Source organism: Mesoplodon densirostris, chromosome 13, assembly GCF_025265405.1.
Source record: "Mesoplodon densirostris isolate mMesDen1 chromosome 13, mMesDen1 primary haplotype, whole genome shotgun sequence".
Lineage (NCBI taxonomy): Eukaryota > Metazoa > Chordata > Mammalia > Artiodactyla > Ziphiidae > Mesoplodon > Mesoplodon densirostris.
In genome coordinates, this window is record NC_082673.1 from 66,111,734 (window position 1) to 66,137,092 (window position 25,359).

At 38.4% G+C, this 25,359-nt stretch overlaps 2 protein-coding genes across 4 annotated transcripts in view; one reads left to right on the forward strand and one right to left on the reverse strand.

Annotated features, from left to right (window-relative positions):
• NUDCD1 (NudC domain containing 1) overlaps positions 1-13,685 on the reverse strand; it is an 87,800-nt gene extending 74,115 nt beyond the window's left edge. For both annotated transcript variants that reach the window (XM_060115694.1, XM_060115693.1), the window contains exons 1-2: positions 13,454-13,685; positions 1,426-1,580 (exon numbers count right to left, since the gene is read on the reverse strand). In XM_060115694.1, coding sequence (XP_059971677.1) covers positions 1,426-1,580; positions 13,454-13,571 — 273 coding nt within the window. In that variant the 5' untranslated portion in view covers positions 13,572-13,685. The remainder of the gene's footprint in view (positions 1-1,425; positions 1,581-13,453) is intronic.
• A 186-nt stretch (positions 13,686-13,871) lies between these two features.
• ENY2 (ENY2 transcription and export complex 2 subunit) lies at positions 13,872-23,487 on the forward strand. Of its 2 annotated transcripts, none has more exons than XM_060115808.1 (5): positions 13,872-13,963; positions 15,447-15,523; positions 19,195-19,265; positions 20,583-20,657; positions 23,225-23,487. In XM_060115808.1, exons 2-5 carry the CDS (start codon positions 15,456-15,458, stop codon positions 23,299-23,301), a joined length of 291 nt encoding a protein of 96 aa, XP_059971791.1. In that variant the 5' UTR covers positions 13,872-13,963; positions 15,447-15,455; the 3' UTR covers positions 23,302-23,487. The 2 variants fall into 2 exon arrangements, with proteins under 2 accessions (XP_059971791.1, XP_059971790.1); XM_060115807.1 differs by having other exon boundaries at positions 13,882-14,035.
• Positions 23,488-25,359: the final 1,872 nt, after the last annotated feature.

A 25,359-nucleotide genomic window follows, 5' to 3' on the forward strand; every position in this document is an offset into this window, starting at 1 on the left:
ACACACATAAAACCCCACCTCTGGAAGAATATACAAGAAACTAATAAAAAGAAGTTACGGAGGGAAAAGGGGTACTGAACATAGGACAGATAAAACTGGGGTCAGAGAGACTTTACTAAATACCTTTTCAAATTTCTTGTTTTTTAAATCACATGAATGCATTATCTATTCTAAAATTACATATTAATAAGTGTGGATTTTGTCATAAAGGAAATATTTAAGGAATTTAAATGAGAAGTGATAAGATTAAACAAGCAAAGTGGATAGATTATTCTGTAGATGCAACACAAAGGAAAGCTGAAAGGAGCAGAGTAGTCAGGAAGCTACTGACAGACCACTGATTACTTAAAGCAAATACATTAACAATGTATTGTGGAGCTTACAACATATGAAGAAGTATAAAATGTATGACAATAGCTCAGAGGATCGAAAAGTAAAAGGAATTATAATATCATAAGATTTTTACATTTTTTAAAAGTGGAATAACATTAATTAGAGGCAAAGTAGGATAAATTAAGGATGAGTACTACAATCTCTACATTAACCATTAAAAATAAGAACAATACAAACAGGTTTAAATAAAATGCCAAAAGAGAAAATTAAGTGGAATTTTAAGAAAAAAAATTTTAAAAAGAAAAACTGTGATAAATTTAAAAAAACAGGTAGGAAGAGAGACACAAAGGAACAAAAAGCAGATGGGACAAAATGGAAAGAATTAGCAAACGGTAACATAAACCCAACCATATCAGTAATGACATTAAATATAAATGTACTAAGCCAATTAAAGGACAAAGATTGTCATTCTGGATAAAAAACAAGACCCAACTATATGCTCTTTACAAGAGACACACTTTAAAAATAACAACACTGACAAACTCAAAGAAAAACAAAAGAAAAAGACAAATACTAATTAAACAACAAAAAAAAAGCCAGGACAGCTATAATAATATCAGAAGACTTCAAGACAAATTATTCCCAGAGCCCAGAGATAAAGAGGGATATTTTATAATGCTAAAAGGACATTGCATAGCAGACAAAACAATCCTACTGATAAAATGTCTGCACCCAATTAACATACTTAAAAATACATAAAGCAAAAATTAACTAAAAGGAAAAAACAGATAAATCCACTGTCATAGGATTAACTACTCACATAGAAAAAGCAGTTACATCAATATTGAGATATAAAACACATCAGAGTAGTTGCCTGTTGGTAAGAGTGGAGGGGAATAAGTAAATTTAAGTAACAGGAATAAGGGGAAAAATTAAAATTGAATTAAACAAAACGAAGCCTTACATAAACTGATGATAGGATTCCATATATTAAAGGTATGTGTACCTCAATTCTCTAGATATTAGATGAAAAGGGAAAATTAAGTAACAAGTTTATTGGAAAATCCCTAGTATTACAAATTTTTTTCTTACCAGCATCACTGTTAAATTCATAATTCTTCCAAGGTTATCAACGTAATAGACACTGTCTTGATACCATGAATCACAGTGTAGGTAATTATACATTCCAAAAGCATGCATGTGTTCCAGTGTATACTGATCATCTCGAAGTTTTACTTCTGCCACAGCTGAAATATAAGAAAAATAAACAAACATCAAGAGTTCTGCCTCAGCTTGTTCTTTTCTGCAGAACGCCAACAAGGCAAAAAAATCACAGAATACTAATTACCAAGGCCTCAGGACAATTCACTACATTTTTCATTTCAAAAACAATTTCTGGGCCCCTACTAGGCACTGTGTGCAGAGGATAAACCATAAGTAAAACTGACAAGGCGCCTGCCCTTACAGAACTCAGAATAGAGTGGCCAGAGGAGACAGAGCTCTTCATACCACGCTCTTATCCTTTAGGTACCTCTTCCTTGTAATTATAAATAAAAAGAACAGAGAAATCATAAAATTGAAAGATTTCCTGTTTTCTGGGCAAATATTAAGTACACTTTATAAAGTGTGTGCTTTTTAAAATGCTCTACCTCTAGCACCTCATTCATTTTTTACCACACATTAAGAAATAAAGAGAATGTTTTTATTATCCCATAAAATAATTATGGTAATAAATGTAAGTGCAAATGGTGACTTCTCTAATGCTATACCACATCTTTCCCAAGAGTAGAGAACAAAACAGTGATCATATCTGGAACAGAAACAAGGTTTCCTATTTAAAGAACAGTGTTTTTTCCACTAGGGCATTGGAAGCTTCCATAACTTTATTTTACTTTTCTCCAGCTTTATTGAGATGTAATTGGCGTATGACATTGTATAAGTTTAAGGTACACAACATAATGATTTGATATATGTATTTATTGTGAAATGATTATCAAAATAAGTTTACTTAACACATCCATCACCTCATAGTTACAACTGTTCTTCTCGTTATAAGAACTTTTACAATCTGCTCTTAGCTGCTTCCATAATTTTATGTTTCCTTTTAATTAATTTATTTATTTATTTATTTATTTTATTTTTGGCTGCGTTGGATCTTCATTGCTGCGCACGGGCCTTCTCTAGTTGTGGCAAGCGGGGGCTACTCTTCGTGGCGGTGCACGGGCTTCTCACTGAGGTGGCTTCTCTTGTTGCAGAGCACGGGCTCTAGGCGCGCAGGCCTCAGTAGTTGTGGCATGCGGGCTCAGTAGTCGTGGCGCACGGGCTTAGTTGCTCCATGGCATGTGGGATCTTCCCGGACCAGGGCTCAAACCCTGGCGGATTCTTAACCACTGCACCACCAGGGAAGTCCTGCTTCCGTAATATTAAATCTGCCAAGCATGATCTCTGCCTCCCACTCCTCCTTCCCTTCTATGTAGAGAGACACTTATAGTTCAGGGCTGCCAGTGACCTAGAATTAATTTCTGCTCCAACAGGAAATACGTAAGTAGACTATGCTGGGCCAATATTTCACCTTAATTATGAAACTCACCTTACTGTATTCTGATTGCATTTTCATCTTTTCTTCCCAAATGCTCACCTGTTCGTACTTCTATTACCTGCCTTGAGTCCTGGCTGACTTACATTTATTCATTCATTTATTCAGCAATTTATTTATTTATTTATTTATTTATTCATTCATTCATTCATTCATTTATTTATTTATTTTTGCGGTACGCGGGCCTCTCACTGTTGTGGCCTCTCCCGTTGCAGAGCACAGGCTCTGGACGCGCAGGCTCAGCGGCCATGGCTCACGGGCCCAGCCGCTCCGCGGCATGTGGGATCCTCCCGGACCGGGGCACAAACCCGTGTCCCCTGCATCGGCAGGCGGACTCTCAACCACTGCACCACCAGGGAAGCCCAGCAAATATTTTAATAGGCACAAATGATATAATGATGAGAAAAGAGCACAGAATCTACCTTTTTAACACTTATGATCCAGGGGGGAAATGGACGTTAGTCAAATAAATAAATATATAATTAAACTGTAATAAAGGTTATAAAGAAACATTATTGGCTACTGTGAGAACAAATAACACTGGAAGCTGATCTACTTGGGGAGGTTAAAGAAGACTTTAAAAAATTTGAGCCAAGCTACAAAGGACAAGATAGAGTTAACTTAAGAAACATCCCTACACACACACACACACACACACACACACACACACACACACACACACACACACACACACACACACTACTTATCACAGGCAAAATGAGAGCAGGCCAAAGTAGAAGGAAACACTTGTGTTCAAAAAACTAAAAGTCAGCCAGACTGGCTGAAACACAGAGCAACAAGGAGAACTGCACAAGGAAAGGCAACAGATGAATAAAGCTAGAGAACTGGGCAGAAGCTGGATCACAAAAGGCCTTCCCTGTATTTATCTTTGTTGATAAACTCAATGTAATAAGAGCTCATTTAAGAACTTTTAAGCGGGAGAGTAAAGTCCAGATTCGAATGTATAAAAGGTTACTTATAGGGACTTCCCTGGTGGTGCAATGGTTAAGAATCCTCCTACCAGTGCAGGGGACACGGGTTCGAGCCCTGGTCCAGGAAGGTCCCACATGCCGTGGAGCAACTAAGCCCACGCGCCACAACTACTGAGCCTGTGCTCTAGAGCCCGCGAGCCACAACTACTGAGCCTGCGTGCCACAACTACTGAAGCCCGCATGCCTAGAGCCCGTGCTCTGCAACAAGAGAAGCCACTGCAATTAGAAGCCCACGCGTCGCAATGAAGAGTAGCCCCCGCGTGCCGCAACTAGAGAAAGCCCACGCGCAGCAACGAAGACCCAACGCAGCCAAAAATAAATAAATAAATAAATAAATAAATATATATATATATATATATATATATATATATATATATATATATATATAAAGGTTACTTATAACTACCTATGGAAAACAGACCAGAGCAAAAGCAAAGTAAACCCAGGAAGATCCACCAGGAAGCTACTGCAGTCATCCAGGTAAAGGATGATTGAAATTTGGAGACCTATCAGAGGTTAAATCATTATAACTTTGTGATGGATTTGATAGAGGCTGAGGAAATTATTACATGACTCAAGGAAGTGTTTATTTGATAAGGAAGTTAAAAATACATATTCACTGATTAGAAGGGAAACAATCGTTAATTCTTGTTTTTCTAGCACCACTGTGTGGATTAAACTCAATACTGCAGGAAGTGTACATGGTAACAGAATGGTCCAAAGCAGTAATATTAGGCAATGATACAACAAATACATTTTCTTCATATTTGTACCAAAGACCCCTGACCAAACCTGAACAAGCCAGAGACTTCTTAGCCCTTTGCCTTGGTACAACACCTCGTCTGTAACTGTATTGATTCTGGAAAACCATTACTAGGAAACCAGGAAATAGTCTAAGTCTTAGGTTGCTGCATTCTGACAAGATTAATTTAGGTAGGTTATAAGGACACAAATGAAGGGCACATTACATACTTGCTATTTTGCAAAAGCTGACAGTGCTCAGAAAAAGGCCACCTCTCTGGCCCCAAATGAGAAAGGAAAAGTTATTGCATTTACCATGTTAATCAACTTGAGTATAAAAGGGCAGGCAGAGAAAAATGAAAGGAGAAAAGCAATGTCCAGAATGTGACAGAGGTTAACCACTGATGGGGCTCTTTTGTAAAGCCTAAGGGAGGGGTGGACGGCAGGGAGTCTCCAATCCAGCTTGATCTTTGAAATGACTGAAGAAGAGGAATCTCTTTAACAGAGGCTAGGAAGCCACTGTAGTAAAATATTTTATTAATTAACATTATCTTGCATTAGAAATAAAACAGCTTTGCTGAAAAAGCCTTCTCTCTTATTCTATGAAAAAGAACTTAGGGCCTAACAAGAAGGGAATCTCCCTTAATCTTTACCTAAATTTCTTATAAAACATGCATGGAACCTCAAAAACCTACAGTTTTTCATTCACAAATTATTTATTGAATGTCTACTACGTGCCAGACATGGTGCTTGGCATTGGGCAAATACTGGTAAATAAAACAGACATAATCTCTGTGTCCTAATGGTGCTAACAATGGTCACAATTACTGCTTCTTGCCCTTTCAAAATACACGATTAGGTTGAACCACATGAAACTGTCAATATTCAACTCTTTTGACACCAACTGAATATGATTCTATCTAATACTTACATAAGCAAAGTACAGTGTTTTTTTAAAAGGAGGGGAAGGGGCAAAGAACGTTAACTCACAAAGGTCACTTCTTAGACCATTTATCTTCTAAAAATGATCAGTTAAGTCCTCTGTTCACCTAGTTACTGAGTTTGCTCTTTGCATATAAAGATGTAAAAAAGCAAGAGTACACATCTGTATTAGTTCTGAAGCAAAATATACAGAACAAGGCAGGGCTACACTTAGCAGCATTGCTCCCACTGCTCTTCTATACAATGCTTCTGCACCATAACACACTGATCTGCTTCTCTTCCCCAAATTTTCCTCCAGAAGAGTAGGCATGAATTTTATAGTAAACTTACATAAATAAGTTACATGGCCCTTCTCTCCCTTTATTCCAATTATAGCCTAAACCTTCACCAGCTTTTATTCTCCCTGCCCTGAAGAAACAGCCCAGAGACCACAAAGTGCATTAGAAAAAGCACGAGCTTTAGGGTCAGGTCAGCCACTGATGCCTAAGGTTAGGTTACCTAACTTACTACCCTGATTCCTCACCTGTAATAAAAGTTAATAATACTTATCCTGTGAAATTACTGACAAGTTTAAATTATGTGAAGTATTTGCTATGTGACACCTAAGAAGAAGATTAAGTGTTCATCTCCCGGTTCCTCTTCTCCCTTCCAAGGCTAATTTTCACAGCTGTTTATGATTTCATTCTCTCCTGCCTCCTCTAGGCCTTTCCTCAGGTTATCTCCTCTCCACTGGCCCTTCTCCTCCACTTAAATATGCTGAAAACTTCCCCACTCTCAAAACACATGAAAAAGATTTCCTCTTCTTCGCTCTGCACTCAAAGCAGAGCTCTCTCCCACCCTGTACTTCTCAAACTTCTCTAAAAAACAGTCTACACTCCCATTTTCTCATTACCCTCATTAACCCATTTTAATTTTGTTTCTAGCTCTACTACTCTATAAAATTATTTTTCCCTTAAAAATATGCATTGAGCAGCCAAGATGGAATAATAGTAATCAGATTTATCCCTCCCTCAGAAACAACCAGTAAGACAAAATAAAATGAACCCCAGACAAAATTACATGAAACAATAATTTTCAAGACACAAGACAACAGGCAACAAAGGATAGTGATCATTAAGAGATGAGAAACAAGTGAGGTGAGCTCTACTACTGCCCCAGCTTAGTGCCATGAGTGAGTTTCCAGCCCACAGCACAAAGAGGGGAAAGTGAGGTAGAACCTGACTAACTCCCTGGGTTGAGGAATCTGAGCTGAAAGTCTGGGGAGACCAAGACAGCTACAGTTCATCGGACAAAGTACCAGAGAAGAGAGAGCCATAGAGGGAGAGAACTCCAGAGATCTGCAGAGAGTCTCTCTCAAATATTCAGCAGAGAACTAATGGCATATGTTTGAGGAAACTACCCCAGACTAGGGAAAGAACCATCTGAACGGATTAGAGGGAACAGTGTTGGGTACTCACACAAGGCTAGGAGCTGTCACTGTTCCCACTAGGCAGACCACAGAAAACTCCGAATTCATAGGCAGAGTACACAGAAAAGTCTTATCTCAGTGGTGAGGAATAATCAGCCATAGACTGAGCATTGCTCCAGACAAGGCTAAAAAATCATAAATGCAAGACCTAGTGGAATTAATCTAATTAATCCAAGTAACTCAACTGCATCACAGAACAAAGTTCAAGAAGATTTATAAGGATACAAAAATGTCTTATACCCAATAGGGTAAAATTCACAACTTTTTGCATCCAAAGATTACCAGGCATGCAAAGAGGAAAGAAAACAAAACCCACAATGAGAATACCCAATCGACAGAAGCCAACACGTAACTGACACACAAGTTATAATTAGCAGAACAAAACATTAAAATGTTTTAAAACATTAAACATGAAAATGTTTAATTAAACATTAAATTTAAAAAATTAAAATATTTACTAAAGTACATTCCAAATGTTCAAAATGACAACCAGAGACATGAAAGGTATTAAAAATCATTTAAATCAAACTTCTAGAGATGAAAACTACAATATCTAAGATGAAAAATACACTAGATGGGACTAATGACAGAATAGACATTGCAAAAAAAAGATTAGTGAAATTAAAGGCATGAAAATAGAAACTATCCAAAATAAAACAGATTTAAGGGACTCCCCTGGCGGTCCAGTGGTTAAGACTCCCATGCTTTCACTGCATGGGGCACAGCTTCAATCTCTGGTCGGGGAACTAAGATCCGGCATACTGCGCAGCAGGGCCAAAAAAACAAACAAAAAAACCCAAGGGGCTTCCCTGGTGGCGCAGGGGTTGAGAGTCCGCCTGCCGATGCAGGGGACGCGGGTTCGTGACCCGGTCCAGGAAGATCCCACATGCCGCGGAGTGGCTGGGCCCATGAGCCATGGCTGCTGAGCCTGCGCGTCTGGAGCTTGTGCTCCACGACGGGAGAGACCACAACAGTGGGAGGCCCGTGAACCGCAAAAAAAAAAACAAAGAAAGATTAAAAAAAAAAAAAGCACAGAAAAAAATAAAAAGAACACTGATGAGCTGGGGTTAACTTCCAGTAATCTAAAAATGGGTAACTAGATTCCTCAAAGGAGAAAACAAGAGGAAAAAAAAATTGGAAGAAATAATGGCTGAAAACTTTCCAAACTTGATGAAAACTATAAACCCATGCATGGATCTAGGAAGTTCAACAAACCCCAAGCACAAGTATCATGAGGAAAACCACATCAACACACAACATAATCAAATCGCTCTAAACCAATATGAAAGAGAAAAGTCTTAAAAGCAGCCAGAGAAGAAAAAGATATTATGCATAAAAGAACAAAGACAGGCTAACATACAATTCCTCATCAGAAACAATACAAGTAATAAGACAAAGGGTAACATCTTTAAAGTACTGAAAGCAAAAAGCTGTTAACCTAGAATTCTGCACATAGCAAAAATCTTTTGAAAATCAAGGCAAAATAAAAATGTTTTCAGACATACAAAAGCTGAAATATTTCATCACCAGAAGACCCACACTGCAAGAAATATTAAAATTCCTTCAGGCGGAGGAAAATTGTACAGATAAAAATATGGATCTACATAAAGGAATGAAGAGCACCAGAAATGTAAATATATAAGATTTTTTTCTCTACTTTTTACTTCTCTTTAAGAGATAATTAACTATTTAAACAAAAATAATAACAATGTATTACAAGTTTATAGTCATGTAAAAGTAAAATGCACAACAACAATAGCATAAAGGAGAGAAATGGAAGCATACTTTTGTAAAGTTCTTATACTACACATGAAATAGTACAATATCATTTAAATGCACCATGTAATAATTTAAAGATGTATACTATAAACCCTAAAATAACAAAACAAAGAGCTATAGCTAAGAAGCCAACAAATGTGATAAAAATGGATTCATTTAAAAATACTCAATCCAAAAGAAGGCAGAAAAGCAGGAAACTTCCACTTTTCCAAAGACTAAATGGGACCAACAGACTACCAACAGCAAGAGGAAAGACCCAAACCTAACAAAATCAATAAACACATTAAATGTAAACAGTCTAATCACAAGATTATCAGTTTGAATAAAAAAGACCCAACTATTTTTGCCAAAAAGAAATGTATGTTATCAACACAACATTTTAATCAACCATACTTCAATAAAATAAATTTTAAAAAAAGAAAGAAATGCATGTTAAATACTAAGACACAAATAGGTTAAAAGTAAAAGAATGGAAGTATATATGTATACACTATGGTAACATTAATTAGAAGAAAGCCGAAGTGACTATTTTACTATCAAACAGGAGAATTCAGGGCAGACTATCACCAAGGATATAAACGTTCTTTCATAATGATAAAGTGGTCAATTTATCAAGAGAACATAATAATCAATAATGTTTATGCAACATAAAATATATGAAGCAAAAACTGACAGGACTGCAAGGAAGAAGAGAAAAAGCCACAATTATAGCCAGAGATTTCAAAATCTCTCTCATGCAACAAGAATAAATTCAAAGTAATTATGCTGAGTAAGAGAAGCCAGACAAAAAAGTACATACTGTGTAATTCTATGTATATAACACTTTAGAAAATACAAACGAATCTACAGTGACAGAGCAGTTGCTGCTTAGGGACTGAGAGGGGAGAGGGAGGAACAGAGGGCCAGTTACAGAAAGGCACAAGGGAACTTTTGGGGATGGTAGCTAAGTTTAATATCTTTTTTTTTTTTTTTTTTTGCGGTATGCGGGCCTCTCACTGTTGTGGCCTCTCCCGTTGCGGAGCACAGGCTCCGGACGCGCAGGTTCAGCGGCCATGGCTCACGGGCCCAGCCGCTCTGCGGCATGTGGGATCTTCCCGGACCGGGGCACGAACGTGTATCCCCTGCATCGGCAGGTGGACTCTCAACCACTGCGTCACCAGGGAAGCCCTAAGTTTAATATCTTGATTGTGGTGATGACTTCATCAGTGTATATGAACACATGTCAAAACTTATCAACCTATACATTTAAATATGTGCAGATTATTGTTATAGCTCAATAAAGCTGTTTAGGTTGTGATATAAAATCTTCTATTATTCATCAGTCATGCTGCAGCTCCAGAGATGAAACACTGAAAAAGATGGATACAGGACCCTCAATACAGAACTAGCAGTCTTAGCAGAGAAAATAGACACCAAATGCTAAAGTGTGATAAAGTCTATGAAGAATCAGGTACTGTGGAAAAGTACAAATTCTAGTTTGTATAGATTCTATAGTATAGATTTTTACTAGATAGTCAAGAAAGGAATCTGAGTAACATGTAAACCAAGATGAAAGAACAGAGTATGAGTTAGCTAGGTGAAATATAGGAGGAAAATATATACATTTACTTAATGAAGAGTCTAGGGAAAAAATATAAGAAAAATGTCCAGAGGTGGAACTGCTGGCTCAAAGGGCAGTTACAACTTTATACAAAAGGGTTTTTTTTGCTTAGTTCTTTGAAAAAGAAAAAGACAAAGTGACATTTACTGTTTATGTAGCATAGGGGGTTTCAGAACAACTTAATAACATTTAAGACAAGAGAATAAAACTCAAAGCTCCAAGCAATTTGAGACCAGACACCACATCTTCATTCTCACATCCCAACTGGGAAGCTTCACACACCACAGGTGCCCACCAACAGTCTGCTAAATTAACATGAACGCCTTAGGTTGGTTATAAAAGAAATCAAACTGTCAGGAGGAGTAGCTCAATCACACCTCACAATATCTCTAGAAATGGCAGTTTTTAAAAGAATTAACCTCTTCATCATCCTCCTCAAGTAATTAATTCTTAATGAAAGCTCCTCATGTGAACTGTTGCAAAGCCTCCAAGCTGGTCTCCCCATCTCCATTCCCCTCATCTTCCAAACTCAATCTCCACAGAGCCTAGGAGTGAACTATTCAATCCCCAAACCTGCCACTTTCCTTCCACACTTAAAACCCTAAATGGCACCTCATCACCTCCACCTGTGCATCCCAAACAGAATCTAAGACCAACACTGGTGAAATGAGGGGCGAAAAAGAACAACTCAGTTTTTCATAAAGTTAATGTATTCAATTAAGAGGACTATTTATTGTGAGATTTTGCTTCCTGCTTTTTTGGTGTCAAAATATCCTTTTGTTTATGAAAGGGTGGGTGAGTACGTGATAGTTCTTAAGAAACACCTGCACTTAGCAAATTAAAAAGTTGGTAAATCAATGACAGCTGAGCTTTATTAAAAAGTTGGTAAATCAATGACAGCTGAGCTTTATGTTTTATTGTAATTGCCCATGGAAAAGCCTGGGAAACACTGACTCACAGGATAAAGTCCAAAAGACAAAACGTGCCCTCACCTAAGTCCTCTCATTTTCCCAGTAGATTTTTTGCTCAGGCAATACAGCAATAGTGCCCTGCACACAATCTAATTTTTTTCCCTTTGCTCATGCTTCCCATGAATGGAATGACCTCAACAACAACCTCTCTTCTTCATTCACTCAATGTATTGAGTACCCACTATGCCAAGCACAAGAGAAACACCACTGTATCCAGGGAGCTCACAGTCTAGTGGAGGAAACAGATAGCAAACAAATGTAGAGTTATCGATAAAAACTATAAGTACTGCCTTCCAAAGAATGGAATGAAGGAGCCCAAAATCGAAGGCAGGAAGCCTAGTCAGGAAGGTAGTATAGTTCAGGTAAGAGATAACAAGGACTTGGACAAGGGTAGAAGCATGGAGAAGTCAAGATTTTGAGTTAACTAGATTTGCTGAGAAACAATAGGGGATAAAAGAGAAGAAATACACCAAAGCTGACTCTCGCATGAGCAATTATGTCAACCTGCACTAGTAGTCCCAATTTTTTATGCTTCCCTGGATCTATTATGCCCTTTGGTTTGAGCTTCCCATATTGACTCTAAGCTTGATTATACGACATGCTTTGGCCAACGGGACAATAGCACACTTACTGCAAGCAGAGCTTGAAAAACTCTTCAAGACAAGACTCTTGGAATAACCCTGTGCCAGCATGCTGAAGGATAAGAGACCATCTTAAACCAGCCTACAGCCAGAGAAACCCCAAACATATGAGAAAGTACAGTCATGACTAAAACCACCTAGCTGACCCGTAGACTTGTAAGCAATAATAACTGCTTACTGTTTTGAGCCACTGAGTTTTGGGGTGGTTTTTTAATGCAAGGCTAACTAACATGGTGGTATCATTCATTTATATGGGGTGGGAGAGAGAAAGGAAGGGAATGAATAGAAACATCAAGCTCATTTTCTCTTACCCTGATCAACTACGTATTCTTTAAAGCTCAACTTAGATATCAACTTCTTTTGGAAGCTTTCCCAGATGTCCCAGGCTGGTTTGGGAAAGATACTGAAACGTTATCAGTATGTTTTGTACATATTCCTATCACTGCCTTATTGTCTCATAATTATTTGCTTACACTTTTCTTCCTAACTAGACAACAGCATTTTTATGTTACTGGCTGTGTCATATTCATCTTGATTGTATCAGCATGTAACATAAAACAGGCTCTCAATAGAGATTTCTGAACTTATATAATTTATACGTTACATGAATAAACACTTATTTGATTCTATAAAACTTATTAACTCTAGATTATTTCTCAAAGTGTGATCCACTGACAACATGTACCAGAATCAGCAGGGCTGTGTGTTAAAAATGCAATCTTTGAGCTCTTTATCATTAACAAAAATGCCATTCTTTACCTTGTAAAAACAAGGATGAATACTCCCGCCACCTACAGATAAACAAAACAAGTAGTGTAAGTGTGGGTACTAAACCAACTTTTCCTCAGATTTACATTCTCGAGATGTAATCTACGATAGAGTCCTTAATCTGATGGCCCGTAGGTAATTGAAAACGCTCCTAACTGCAATGGAGTTTCTCTTCTAAGAACTGGGTCTCGGCCAGAGGAAACAGAAGCAGAAGGTCCTCCAAAGAGGTGTGACTTCTCAACGCACACGTTTACAGAGGATGCTCCAGGAGGAAAGCCTGCCCTGAGCTCTCTCCGCAGCAGGGGCCAGGCCAGGACCGACAGGAGGGCGGAGCCCAGAAAGCACCCGCATGCAGGACCTCGGAGCACGGGCAGCGGAGCCTAGAGCCGGCCCAGGGTCCCGCTACGGCAGAGCCACTCGAAGGCGGCTCCCTCGGGGGTCGGGGATGGGCATCATTCTCCTGAACCAGCCACTCTGGTCCACCCCTGCCCGGCAGGCCGTGAGGAAGGCCACGGTCGCCTGGCTAGCCGGAGTCAGAAAAGAAGGAAGTGCGGGAAGCGTCGAGTTTCGGAAGCCAAAAGGAGAAAGGAAATGAGTGCTAGGGGGCACCGCCGCTACCCACCTGCGTCAAGCTCCAGCTGGTAACAGGGCAGCGGCTCGAGGGAAAGCTTATAACCCTCGAAGCGGGGATCCAACAGAGGTCTCTTCACCCGCAGGGAGCAATTAGCGGCCACCTCCATCGCCTTCCAGGGGCCTAGCGTGAGAATTAATAAAGTTCGGGTTGAAAGGTCCGCGCTTCACGCGTATTACCGTGGCTGCGAGGCGGCGTGGTTCCCACCCCAGCAAACACTGCGGCGTAACACCCCTTCTGGGTAATGTAGTGCCCACGGGGAAGTTGGTTCTGTTGCATATTGGGATATGTAGTTTTCAGGGAACTTAATGCCAGTACGACAGCAGGATCTGGACTCTCTTACCCAGAGGGCTGAGCAACCAGGAGGCGGCCCGCGCTGGTTAAATTCTCACATTATAGGCAGGGTGGCGAGACCCCGCCCCGGAAATGCGTGTGCTAGCTTTCTGTGTGCTTAGGTGCCCGAGCTACTGAGGGTCTAGGTCCGGGCAGCCGAAGAGTGTGGTAGGTAACGGTCGTCAGCGCAAGGGTCATTTCGTCGCTGGGAAGGGACGGCCCTCGCCCGCGGTGATGGTGGTGAGCTATGCCCGTGGTCCTCAGGGCCGGGACCCGGGCCCAGCCCAGGCTCCTTTCGATGTGCTGTCTTTCGTTAGCTTCCCCGACCCGCGCTCGCGGGCCTGTAGGGCTCTCCGACAGGGCGTGCTACCGGAGTTGGCCTGAAGCCAGTCCTCGCTTTGTTTTCTGGCTCCTCCCCTCCCGCCTCTCCCGCTGTCTCCGCCCTATTCTGTTTTCCCAAAGACTGTCTGAACTGGGAGGGATCCCCTAGCGCCCTTGTTTTACCAGTGAGAAAACTGAGGCCTTTAAGAACTGACTTGTCCAAGGTCACTCTCCGTATTTTGGGGGCCAAGGCAAGATCAAGTTCAGTATTCTGCTAATGGTACGGACTAGACCTTAGTATTATTTTGAAAATGTTAGCCTCCAACTGCAAAAGCAAACATATCCTAGTCCTTTCTCAACCTCTCCTTTTTCCTGTTCTATTAAAAAAAAAAAAATCAACTCTGAAAACTCACTGCCAGCCTTGAGTTTTCATAGAGGCGGCGAGGTGGGGGACAACAAAAGTAGTCTCAAGTTGGTGACAGATAAGTGGAGTAACGTTAGCTTATTCCAAGTTTTACAGTTTATCCTCCCTGTCCTTTTTACACCATTTTGGTTGTCCTTTTTTACTGAAAACTGATAATTTTCTAAGTTAGGAATTAATTTGAGATTTGTTTTCTCCTTAACCCAACCAGCAAGCTTTGATAAAGAGCATATACACACACACATACTTACAGCTAGTTTGGCAGTTGTAATTCTGGGTACATACTAGTGGAAAGTAAAGTAAAGCACTTAAGATCCTTACCCAGGAATTTCATTTTTCACAAACTGTGCTTAATCTTCTATTGATATTTAGGTTATATAGCTTCCCCCAAATTTTGAATGCAGTTAACTAAGATGCAGAAATGATTAGCAGTCAGTTATTATGTGCGGTTAAAGTATTTTGTGGCTTCTGGGGTCACAGTACCTGAGTTCAAGTCCTGCCTTCACCACTTTTCTATCTCGGTGCCTCAGTTTCCTCATCTGTAAAATACAAACTATGTTAATAGTACTTGCATAAAAGAATAAAATCTGGGAATTAAATGAGATTAAAAACTCAGTGTGTTAGCTCAGTTCCAGGCACATAGGTGTTTAATAAATGTTACAGTAATTGTCATTATCCAAAGACTCATTAATAAAGGGTACATGGGGGAAGAAAATTGTAAGGTCATGATCATGACTTCTTGGGATGCAGTAAATAATATTAGGAGTAAGGACCTTGTTAACACATTGTTGAAATTTATCACCCCTTCAGTTGATAGACAGAATGTTAAATGTGTTGAGGTGCTTGAGAGGATTTAGAAGAAAATGCTTTGTAAGTGTTCTATATCTGAAAATACATGTTGATGTTCAGGTTAGCAAGATGAACAAAGATGCGCAGATGAGAGCAGCAATTAACCAAAAGTTGATAGAAACTGGAGAAAGAGAACGGTAAGTAATCGATTGTGTTAATTAATTACATTTAACATCTTTAAATTACAGTTATAAGAATCTAAAAAGTAACAAAACTGATGTCAGTGGAAATAATTACAGAAAATTGAGATTATCAAAAGCAATTCCTAACATCTGTTAAAAATGCTTAGGTCTGTTCAATATTGCAAGATTTGGAGGGAAGTGGATCACGTACAAAGATGAACAGGAAATGACTCTCTCTCAAAAAATGTCTAATCTAATGGAGAAGAAAAATACATACCCAGATAACTACAACTGAAGATAAAATGTTACCCACTTTTTAACAGGGAGACAACATGATGGAACCAGTTTCAGTTACCAAGCCCTCTTAACCTCAGAGCAATGTGTGCTATTCCTACTCTCCGAAACATTCTTCTTCCTTCCCCCCATCTTTAACTAATTTTACCTCATTATCAGGTCTTAATTTAAGTTTCATCTCTTCTAGAAATCTGTTAACTCCCAAATACCTTGTTCCATCATAGTATTTAATCACTTTGTATTATAATCACCTCCTTTGCTAGTTTGTATCAATAGAATCTGAGTTCCTTGACAGCAGAAATACTACTGTATACCGAGCGTCATGCCTAGCACATAATTGGCCAGTTAAATATTTGAAGAATAAATAGGTTTGGAAGTGCAGAGGAGAGTCTAAGGAATCAAAAAAAGCTTCCAGGAGCAGGGTGATAAATTGTATGAGAGAAATATATATAAGGAACAAGAGGGATCTCTCAGTTCTACCTGGGAATTAAGGTAATCAGTAAAGCTCTCACAAAATAGTAGAAGTGGTACTTCAGCTGGGTAAGAAGGATTAGCAGTTCCCCAGCCCGGTAAAGGAGAAAGGACAGTCTAGGCAGATGGAACCGAATATGCAAAGTCAAAGAGATTTGTTACAATATGATAATATTCTGGGGAACTGTGCAGTTAAAATGTGAAAGACAGTGGACAGGAGAAATGTGGCTTTTGTGTAATCAGAAATCTTTCCATTAACAATGATAAGAAACTGAACTCAGTAACTGGCTCAGCCAATTTCTGTATAAGATCGTGTGACTAAAAGTCTAGGGCTTGGAGGTGCTTTAGGCACCACTGGGTCCAGGCACTCAAAAACTGTTGCCAAGAACATGTCTGTCTTTCTGTCTCTCATCTCTGCTTTCCTCTCTGTTGGCTTTATTCTCAAGAAGGCACTACCCACAAGGTGGCAGAAATTAGCAGTTCAAAATTTACATCTCTCCAACTGAGACTACCGTTCTAGTAGTTTCAGCAAAGGACCTAGCTAGATTACCATCCTACTTAGGTAATAGGCCATTCATAATCAGTGTTGCCTAGGTCACATTTCCATTGCTAGAGCCCTACCCGGATTTCTTACACCGAGAGTTGTGGAGTGTTTTTACTGTCAAAGAAATGGCAGGAAAATAGGTGGTAGTTTGCAAAAACATCTGTTGTTGACTTTATCCTTGGGTGGTGGGAGTCATTAAAAAATTCTAAGAAGGGGACTGACTAGATCATATTTGCACTTTAGGAATGTTATTTTGGCAGTATGGAGGATAGACTTGAAGGGCTAGAGATAAATTGCAGAAGATGATAGGTTAAAAGTGGAAAACAGCAAAAATGGAAAGGAGAACTTACAGATTTTTTTTTTTTTTTTAAAGTAAAATCAACAACCCTTGACATGAGGAATGAGGACGAGGAAAGCCTCTAGAACAGTGCCTTGGGAAACTGAGAGGATAGTATTGCCAATAATGGGTATAGGGTATTATGTATTACTGTTTTTTTATCTGTTTTCATTCATGCAGCTTAAAGTTACTGAGTTTCTACCATATGCCATGTCCTGTTAAGGTGCTGGAGATACAGTAGTGAACAAAATGAAGCCTGTTCTTTTACACAGCTTACATTCTAATGGGAGGAGACAGAAAATAAATGTGTAGTATGTCAGATGGTGATGAGTTCTAGAAGAAAAATAAAGTAGAGAATAATCAGGTGTGTTATTTTGGATAAGAAAAAAAAAGTAGGCTTCACTGAGATCAAAAGAATATGAGGGAGTGAGGGGACTCCGAAGAGCCATGGTCCTGACACAGGAGCTTTCCTGGCATTTTTTTTTCCTTGTGTACCTTGTGGGACCTTAGTTCCCCGACCAGGGATGGAACCGAGGCTCCAGCAGTGAAAGCGCCAAGTCTTAACCACTGAACAGCCAGGGAGTTCCCTTGCCTGGCATTTTGAGGAACCCATGGAAACTAATAAGACTAAGTCAGCTGGGTGAAGGAGAGAAACAATAAAGTCAGAGGCATTGCTTTGGAGGGGGCAGACCATGCAGGGTCATTTAGGTTGTAGTAAAGACTTGAAATTGTATTCTGAGTAAATTGGGAAGCCACTGGAGGGTTTTGAGCAGTGAGAGGAGAAGGACGTGTACAAGGGAAGTAGCAGGGGGACGAGTTAGGAGGCTTTGGCAACAGTCCAGTCAAGAGAAGATGGTGGGTCTTCCCTGGTGGCGCAGTGGTTGGGAGTCCGCCTGCCGATGCAGGGGACGCGGGTTCGTGCCCCGGTCCGGGAGGATCCCACGTGCCGCAGAGCGGCTGGGCCCGTGAGCCATGGCCGCTGAGCCTGCGCGTCCGGAGCCTGTGCTCCGCGGCGGGAAAGGCCACAGCAGTGAGAGGCCCGCGTACCGCAAAAAAAATAATAGTAATAAATAAATAAAAATAAAATAAAAATTGCTGAGTGAAGGATGCTGCCAAGGTTTCTAGCCTGAGGATCCGGAAGAATGGAGTTGCCAGTCTGACAAGGAGAACAGCTTGATATGGAAGAGGAGCAAGAGTTGGGTTTTGTCCCTGTTACGGTTAAATGACGTAAACATCTAGATGGAAATGTCACATAGTGGATGTTAGGAATACTGAAAAAGAAGCAGTTTGGTTTGGGACTTGACATGTTTAAGCTGAGAAATGAGGTGATTTAAGTTGAAGACTGAGGTTTTATAAGACTAGGTATTGCAGAAGGATAAAATATTTTATTGCACCCATGATGCCATTAGTTGTAATACACACCAATATTTTTTTAACCTTTAAGAATAAAGAAAATACTGCCAATTAAATTATGATAGGCATGCCAATTACTGAATTGTTAAAATGTGGGAAAACACAGTCTTAGAATTAATGAAATACCATAGTTAGTGTGTAATTTAGAAGGATAATGAGAAAAAGGGAGGGGCAAGTCTATGAGGTTAGATATAGGGGCAATAAGAGAGCTAATGGGTAAGAATTTGTAGTTAAAGAATGGATTTTGGAGTTTGAAGATTTCAAAAGTACAGCTGCTTCAAACTCAACTAATACCCTTCTGAAGTTGTACAAAACCCACAATATTCCTGTTGGTGGAGGGAAGTAGAAAGTGTGTAAGAAGGCCAGAGAGTAGGGTTTCTTAAGAAGAATTGTACCCCATCCACTTCATTGAATTTTACTGATGACGAAAATGAGGCCCAGCATTTAAATGACTTGCATAAGATCAAAGAACTTTTTAGTGGTAGAACCAAGATTAGGCCATGGTTAAAGTTTTATAACTGGAAGGTGGGATTTTTAATTGAACAGTTGAAGCTTTGCTTCAAACATTCCTATCTAAGATATTGTACACTGTTGTAGTTTAATTTGGAAACACTTCTTTTTCAACAGCCTCAAAGAGTTGCTGAGAGCTAAATTAATTGAATGTGGCTGGAAGGATCAGTTGAAGGCACACTGTAAAGGTAATCTGTTTCATTTAGAAGATAAGCTAATTCCATAGCTCTCAACTGTGTTGGTTTGGAATTCATTAGAAAAATTATAGTCAGCATTTTAAGATATATTGAGTGCTCGAGCATAATTTTAAACAAATAGAAAATTGAATCTTGTTGGTAATAGATTACCTCCTCTCAGTGATAATATGTAGACCTATTCCTTAATTTTTAGAAATTTTCTTTGTGTTTCTCTTAAAACAAGTGAGACAAGATTTCCTCTGGCATGGAATATGGAATCCCACCTTTTTTGCTGTGCCTACTCAAAGTGAAACATTAATTATTCCTAGTCTGTTTTTCTTAACACATTGAGCACTTTACGGTTGGCAGACTTACAGGAATTATATCTCCTATCTTTAACAGTGTTATTTTTGAAAAAAATCATCTATAAAAGCTCTTAGAAAATTACATGTATTTTTAAAATTATAAAATGGGAGCTTGTTAAATTGCAATTAGGTATTGATGATTATGCCATTAGATAAATTACACGTGTCACTAAGATAAGCCTTCCTTTCTGGCTCAGCTTTTGGGTATGCTGGAATTCTGGATATTTATAATGAATTCTCGTATTGGTTTCTACAAATGATAATAGAAACTATTTATATCATTAACCGGAAGAAGGCAATGTGCCAAATTAATAAAAGCATAGACTTTGAGGTCATACAGACCTTCACTGGTAAGACTAGAGCTGGATTTCAAGTCGTGTTTGAATGAGTTATTTAATCTTTAAGCCTCACTTGCCTCACCTCTGAGGTGGGAAAAACGCCCAGCCTGTCAGCTTATTGTGAATATTAAATGATGCAAAGCACCCAGCACATAATAGGGGTCCAATAAGTGTAAACTCCTTTCTCCTTCTTTTGGCCCAGCCTAGAGAAGAGAAAGGAGCAAAGGAGTTGTTCTATATTTTAATTTGGGGCTGTGAAATTACAAGTTAGACGTAAATTACGTTTTTTTCCCCTCCATACATTCAAGAGCTGATATGATTATCATGAAATAAGATCTGTGCAGTTGTAAGTTTCCAGTTTTTTATAAATATTAGATTTGAATTTACAGTTCAGATTCATTCTAAGTGTTATAATTATTTGTTTTATGTTTTTGATCTGGTGAATACATACTGTGTTTAAGGTTGAACTAAACCTTCATTAGAAAAGAAAAAAAGAAGTGTCCTCTTTTTTTTTTTTAAAGACCAGTCTGTACTCTAAAAACATGATCTTAACCCTTCCTCTATGAAAATCTTTCTTACAGATAATGATTTTAAATGATATGATTTGTTTTTTGCTTTTGCATAAGAGGTAATTAAAGAAAAAGGACTAGAACACGTTACTGTTGATGACTTGGTGGCTGAAATCACACCAAAAGGCAGAGGTAAGGAATGAATACAAATTGTGTGAAAGGAAATGTGGGCTAAGACATGATATTTTTTTTTTTCTCTTTTGCTGGTGCAGCTTTTCTTTCGTTATACAAGGAAAAGCACCCTTTCCAAAATTATGTGGGTACTTGCATCTCCTCTTTGGGAAGAGTTATAGTTGCCTCACCAACTTTTGTGCATGGTCTTGAGTAACAAGCAAGTAAGAGGTGTAAAACATTTTTGCACTGTTAAAACAGTACACAAATGTAAGTTGATGTGGTTGTTAGAACAGATCATTTTTAAAATACAGGATTTTGTAGAGGCAAATATTACCTGAAGCTAGGATTTGTAAACTTTAGCCTGATATTTAATAATCAGAGTTTTACACCAGCCCCCGAGTCATTGCTCTCTTTCCTTATTAAAAATAAACAAAAATGTCTTCTTGAATGTCTGATTAAGAATTTGGTAGCTCCATAACTTCATGGTCAGGGTAATTCATATTTAAGACTCACACTTCAACTACCTTCTTAATTTCTCCCTTTAATACCTTGTTTAGAGAAGCCAAAGGAAAGAGAGGAAGTAGTATATTAACAAACTATTAACAAAATATTTATATGTAATAAATATTAAGTCAGGAATTAGATCATATAATTAAGTGTAACGAGATTATTTTCATCATTTCATTTGAGGAAGTCAGTGGGGGGAGGGAGAGTTGTATTATAAGTGGAAGCAGGTAAATTAGATGACCCGTTAGTTGTTTCCTCACACAGAAATAGTAAAAAGAATTTAAGTGTGAAAAATAAATGATTTTAAAATTATTACTAGTGAATACTAGTCCCCTGAACTGCTACCATGTGGAAGGAGCTACAACATCTCATGGTCCTTTCCAGCCATCTTTTTAGGGCTGTTTACAGCTAAACATGACTTTTTTGGTCAATCATGTCTCAGGAAAAGGAGGGGGGAAAAGCAGCATTTATTGTTCTCCCCATGGATTTATGTTTTTAAATGAATTTCTATAATTTCTTTTTCTACTTCTGTAATTTATGCTTAATCTGTTAACATTTAAGAACTTAATCTGTTAACAGGGTAGAAATCATCCTTTGCTTTTCCTTCAATACTTGTGTGTTGGACATTTCAGTCCCTTGTAGCTCCCTTGCTAGAGAATGAGCAAAAAAGAAAAGAGAAGTAAAAATAAATATTTTTTTTTATTTTCATAGTGTTCTTTTTATTGTCAAGAGGAGTATTTGTTATTATTTTTTAAATTAACATACAGTAAAATTGACCCTTTTTTAGTGTCAGTTCTATGAACTTTATACACATGTATAGATTCACTCTAAAAAACTCCCTCAAGCTGTTCCTTCATAGTCACACCACATCTGTAACCCCAAGGCAGCTGATCTGTTCTCCATCACCATAATTTTGATTAAAAGTATATTTAACATACATAGTGATCACATTTGCAGGGACTTGAATTAATTATGTAGTCTTTATTTCTAGGCAGGCTTACAGTAAATTTATAAAGAGGAGAATCTGTATAGTTAATTTCTTATTGTCATTATTTTTAGTAGCCAAAAAGGGGGAAAATAGTGTAGATTTATTTATTGACATTTGATATTAATTTAAATTTCAAAGAGCAGAGCTTTTTTTCCTTTTATTTTTTTTTGCCATGCCACACAGCTTGCAGGATCTCTGTTTCCCAACCCGGGATTGAACCCAGGCCACACAACAGTGAAAGCCTAGGATCCTAGCCACTAGGCCACCAGAGAACTCCCATTTTCCCATTTTTAGTTTAATATTCTGAGTAGATAATACAGTTACATGGTTCAAAATTTTAAAAATAAGCCTATAACAAATAGAGTTACTGTTGAAGCTTTTGTATCTTTGCTCATTCAAGTATATGCATTTATTTCAATACAGTATTGCCAAATTACCTTCCCCAAAATGTTTTGTCAGTTTATTCTCCCACCAGCTAATATGAGAGGGCCAGTTTTCCCTCAGTCTTGCCAATACATACATTATTGACCTTTGGATTTTAGCCAATCTCATTGGTAAAACATGCTATCTGAATGTGGTTTTAATTTTCATTTCTGTTGTGAGGTTAAACTCCTTTTACATTCAAGAACTATATGCCCCTCCTTTTCTTCATCTCCTTTGCTCATTTTTCTGTAAACCTGCTGATCTTTTTCATATCAAATTGAAGAAATTGTGTAGTAGAGAGATTAGCAGTGTTTTCTCAGTTTTTGTTTTGGTTTTGGTTTATGGTGATTTTGACCAAGCTTATTAAGTTGTTGCATTTGAATCAAATTCATCAATCTTTTACAGCCTCTGTTTAAAAAAGGCCTTTTCTATTCCTAGTTTAAAGAATTTTCACATATGCAATATATTTTTAGGTATTGGATAATTCATTCAAATAATGAATTGCAAATATACTTTATTTTCTCAAATGTCTTTATTTTTTTATTGAAGCATAAGGGTTCCTTTTGAAATTATTTTGTTGGTAGTCCTGAATAAAATACCAAATCTCAAATTGACATATATTAATTGGGATCTTCTTTACTCTTATGTTTTTATTTTTATATTTCAGCCCTGGTACCTGACAGTGTAAAGAAGGAGCTCCTACAAAGAATAAGAACATTCCTTGCTCAGCATGCCAGCCTTTAAGATTGAATTAGATTGTGTTGTTTTGTGGTTTTATTTCTGAAAGTAAAACTTGCCATAAATTAGGAATTGATTTCCCAAAATAAAATCCTTTTTTGTATGATGGTATACAGTTTTCAGTAATGATGTATACAATTGTATTGATTTTTTTCCCTAAATGTGTTATTTTAATAAATATCTCATGAATGAGTTTGAAGTTTCCTTGGATTTTGGAATAAATGGGACTTTATTAATAATTCATCAGATTTGTTAAGAGAAAAAGTCAAGCAGTGAATATAGTTTAAGTGTTAAGTATGTAAATGTTAAGCAAATCTCTGTAATAACAATTGAGGAGAGGTAAGCAGCCTCTTCTGATTGTTTGGATGTAGTCTATGCCTCTTTTGAATTCCTATAATATTTTATAATATATGTCCCACCTTGTACTACAGATATCTTATTTCTTATTTGTTATAAACGCTGAGGGTTAGGACCGGGTCTTACTCATCTTTATGTGCCTTCCTTATTCCTCAAAGAATTTACCATCTTATTGGAAGAGAGAACATTTGCAAACTGGCTCCATACCAAGCTCCTCTCACATACTCTACTCATCTGAACTTTGAAAGCAGAAACTAAATTGCATCCCCACTTACTAAGGTCAAGAAAGAACTTAATGGGAAATAATCTCCACCCATAGCTTTACTCTGACATCAAGATTGGCAAATCCATGGACTTTTGTCTATTCTTATGTGACCTCTGCTGGAAAATGAGAATGTTGACCGTCCGGCCACTTGGAACTCTTCCCACTGCTCACGTGTATACCTACCACTGGAAGCTCCTTCTGTTTCTTGTGGATACCTTTGGCTGTATGGAACTTTAAATAATGGTGTTTCTTAGTGCTCCCTCTGGGCCCTCTGCCTAATGATATAATTTCCTGGGCAGATACCAGGAAAGTTGGGTCGGACCATGGCTTCAAATACTAACAGGTTGATAAATGTTAAATTGCATCTCCAACCCAGCCTCCAGATCCATATACTCAACTGCTATGGATCAGCTTCCTTGAATGTTCCATAAACATCTCAAACTGACCCCACCTAAGAGTGATTTTCTTTTTCCTCCAGTAACTGCCCCTACTGTGTGGTGCCTCCCAGACATACAGGTTACCTGAGGAGCTTGTTAAAATACTGATTCTGAAGGTAAGGGATACGGCACAAGGTTCTGTATTTCAGGCAAGCTTCTCAGACACGCTCGTGCTGCTGATGGAGACCATGTTGAGTGTAGCAAGACTGTACATTGTCCCCCTGCCTGCTTAACTTAGGCCCTCTTAGTTCAAGCCCAGATTACTTCAGTCGGCTCTTAACATTTCCTCACTCCAGTTGCTCCATGTTTCCTCCAGTATATCTTCCACATTATTGCCTAAGTGACCTTACTAAAATTCAAGCCTGGTCATTTTATTCCCCTACTTGAAATTTCTCAGTAACTTCCTAGTTTGCAAGGTAAAATTCAAGCTCCGCTGTAGCACCTAGGCCCTTGTTGATCTGCCATTTACTTATTTCTCTGGTTACAGAGTCCCCAAAAGTACCACGTTGTTACATCTGTAATACACTGGAAAATCCACGAACATGGAAAGCCTTTCTACTTACGGCATTCCTACTTGCCCTTCAAAATTCAGCTTGAGTCATTGCCGAAACATTCTGACGTTTCTTGCTCTGGTTTAGATTCCCCACCGCTGGTTTTCTGTAAGAAGCACCTGTGCCTAATGTCAACACTGGTTTTCCAACTTCAGCATGCATCTCCTGGAGGGAAGGAAATATGACTAATTCTTACTTTGTACGATACTCATTTGTGGATGAATGGACAAAGGAATTAATATATGAATGGACTAGTGAATGAACATTATAGGAGCACCAAAGAAGGTAACAATTGAGTGTAGCTGAGGAAAGCCTTTATGTTAATTTTTGGTTCATGTTCTAGAGATACAACTTTGTATTTCTGATGAATTTATAGTTTAAGTGTAGTCATTGAACCAACTGGACTTAATTATGTAAATTTTGAGTCCAAGATACACACACAAAAATCATAAAA

What these genes read in the sequence shown, in the direction of transcription:
- ENY2 (XM_060115807.1), top strand. An exon ending in GAAACTGGAGAAAGAGAACG is followed by an intron (nt 15,524 to 19,194) that starts GTAAGTAATCGA and finishes CTTTTTCAACAG; the next exon opens with CCTCAAAGAGTTGCTGAGAG. An exon ending in GTTGAAGGCACACTGTAAAG is followed by an intron (nt 19,266 to 20,582) that starts GTAATCTGTTTC and finishes CTTTTGCATAAG; the next exon opens with AGGTAATTAAAGAAAAAGGA.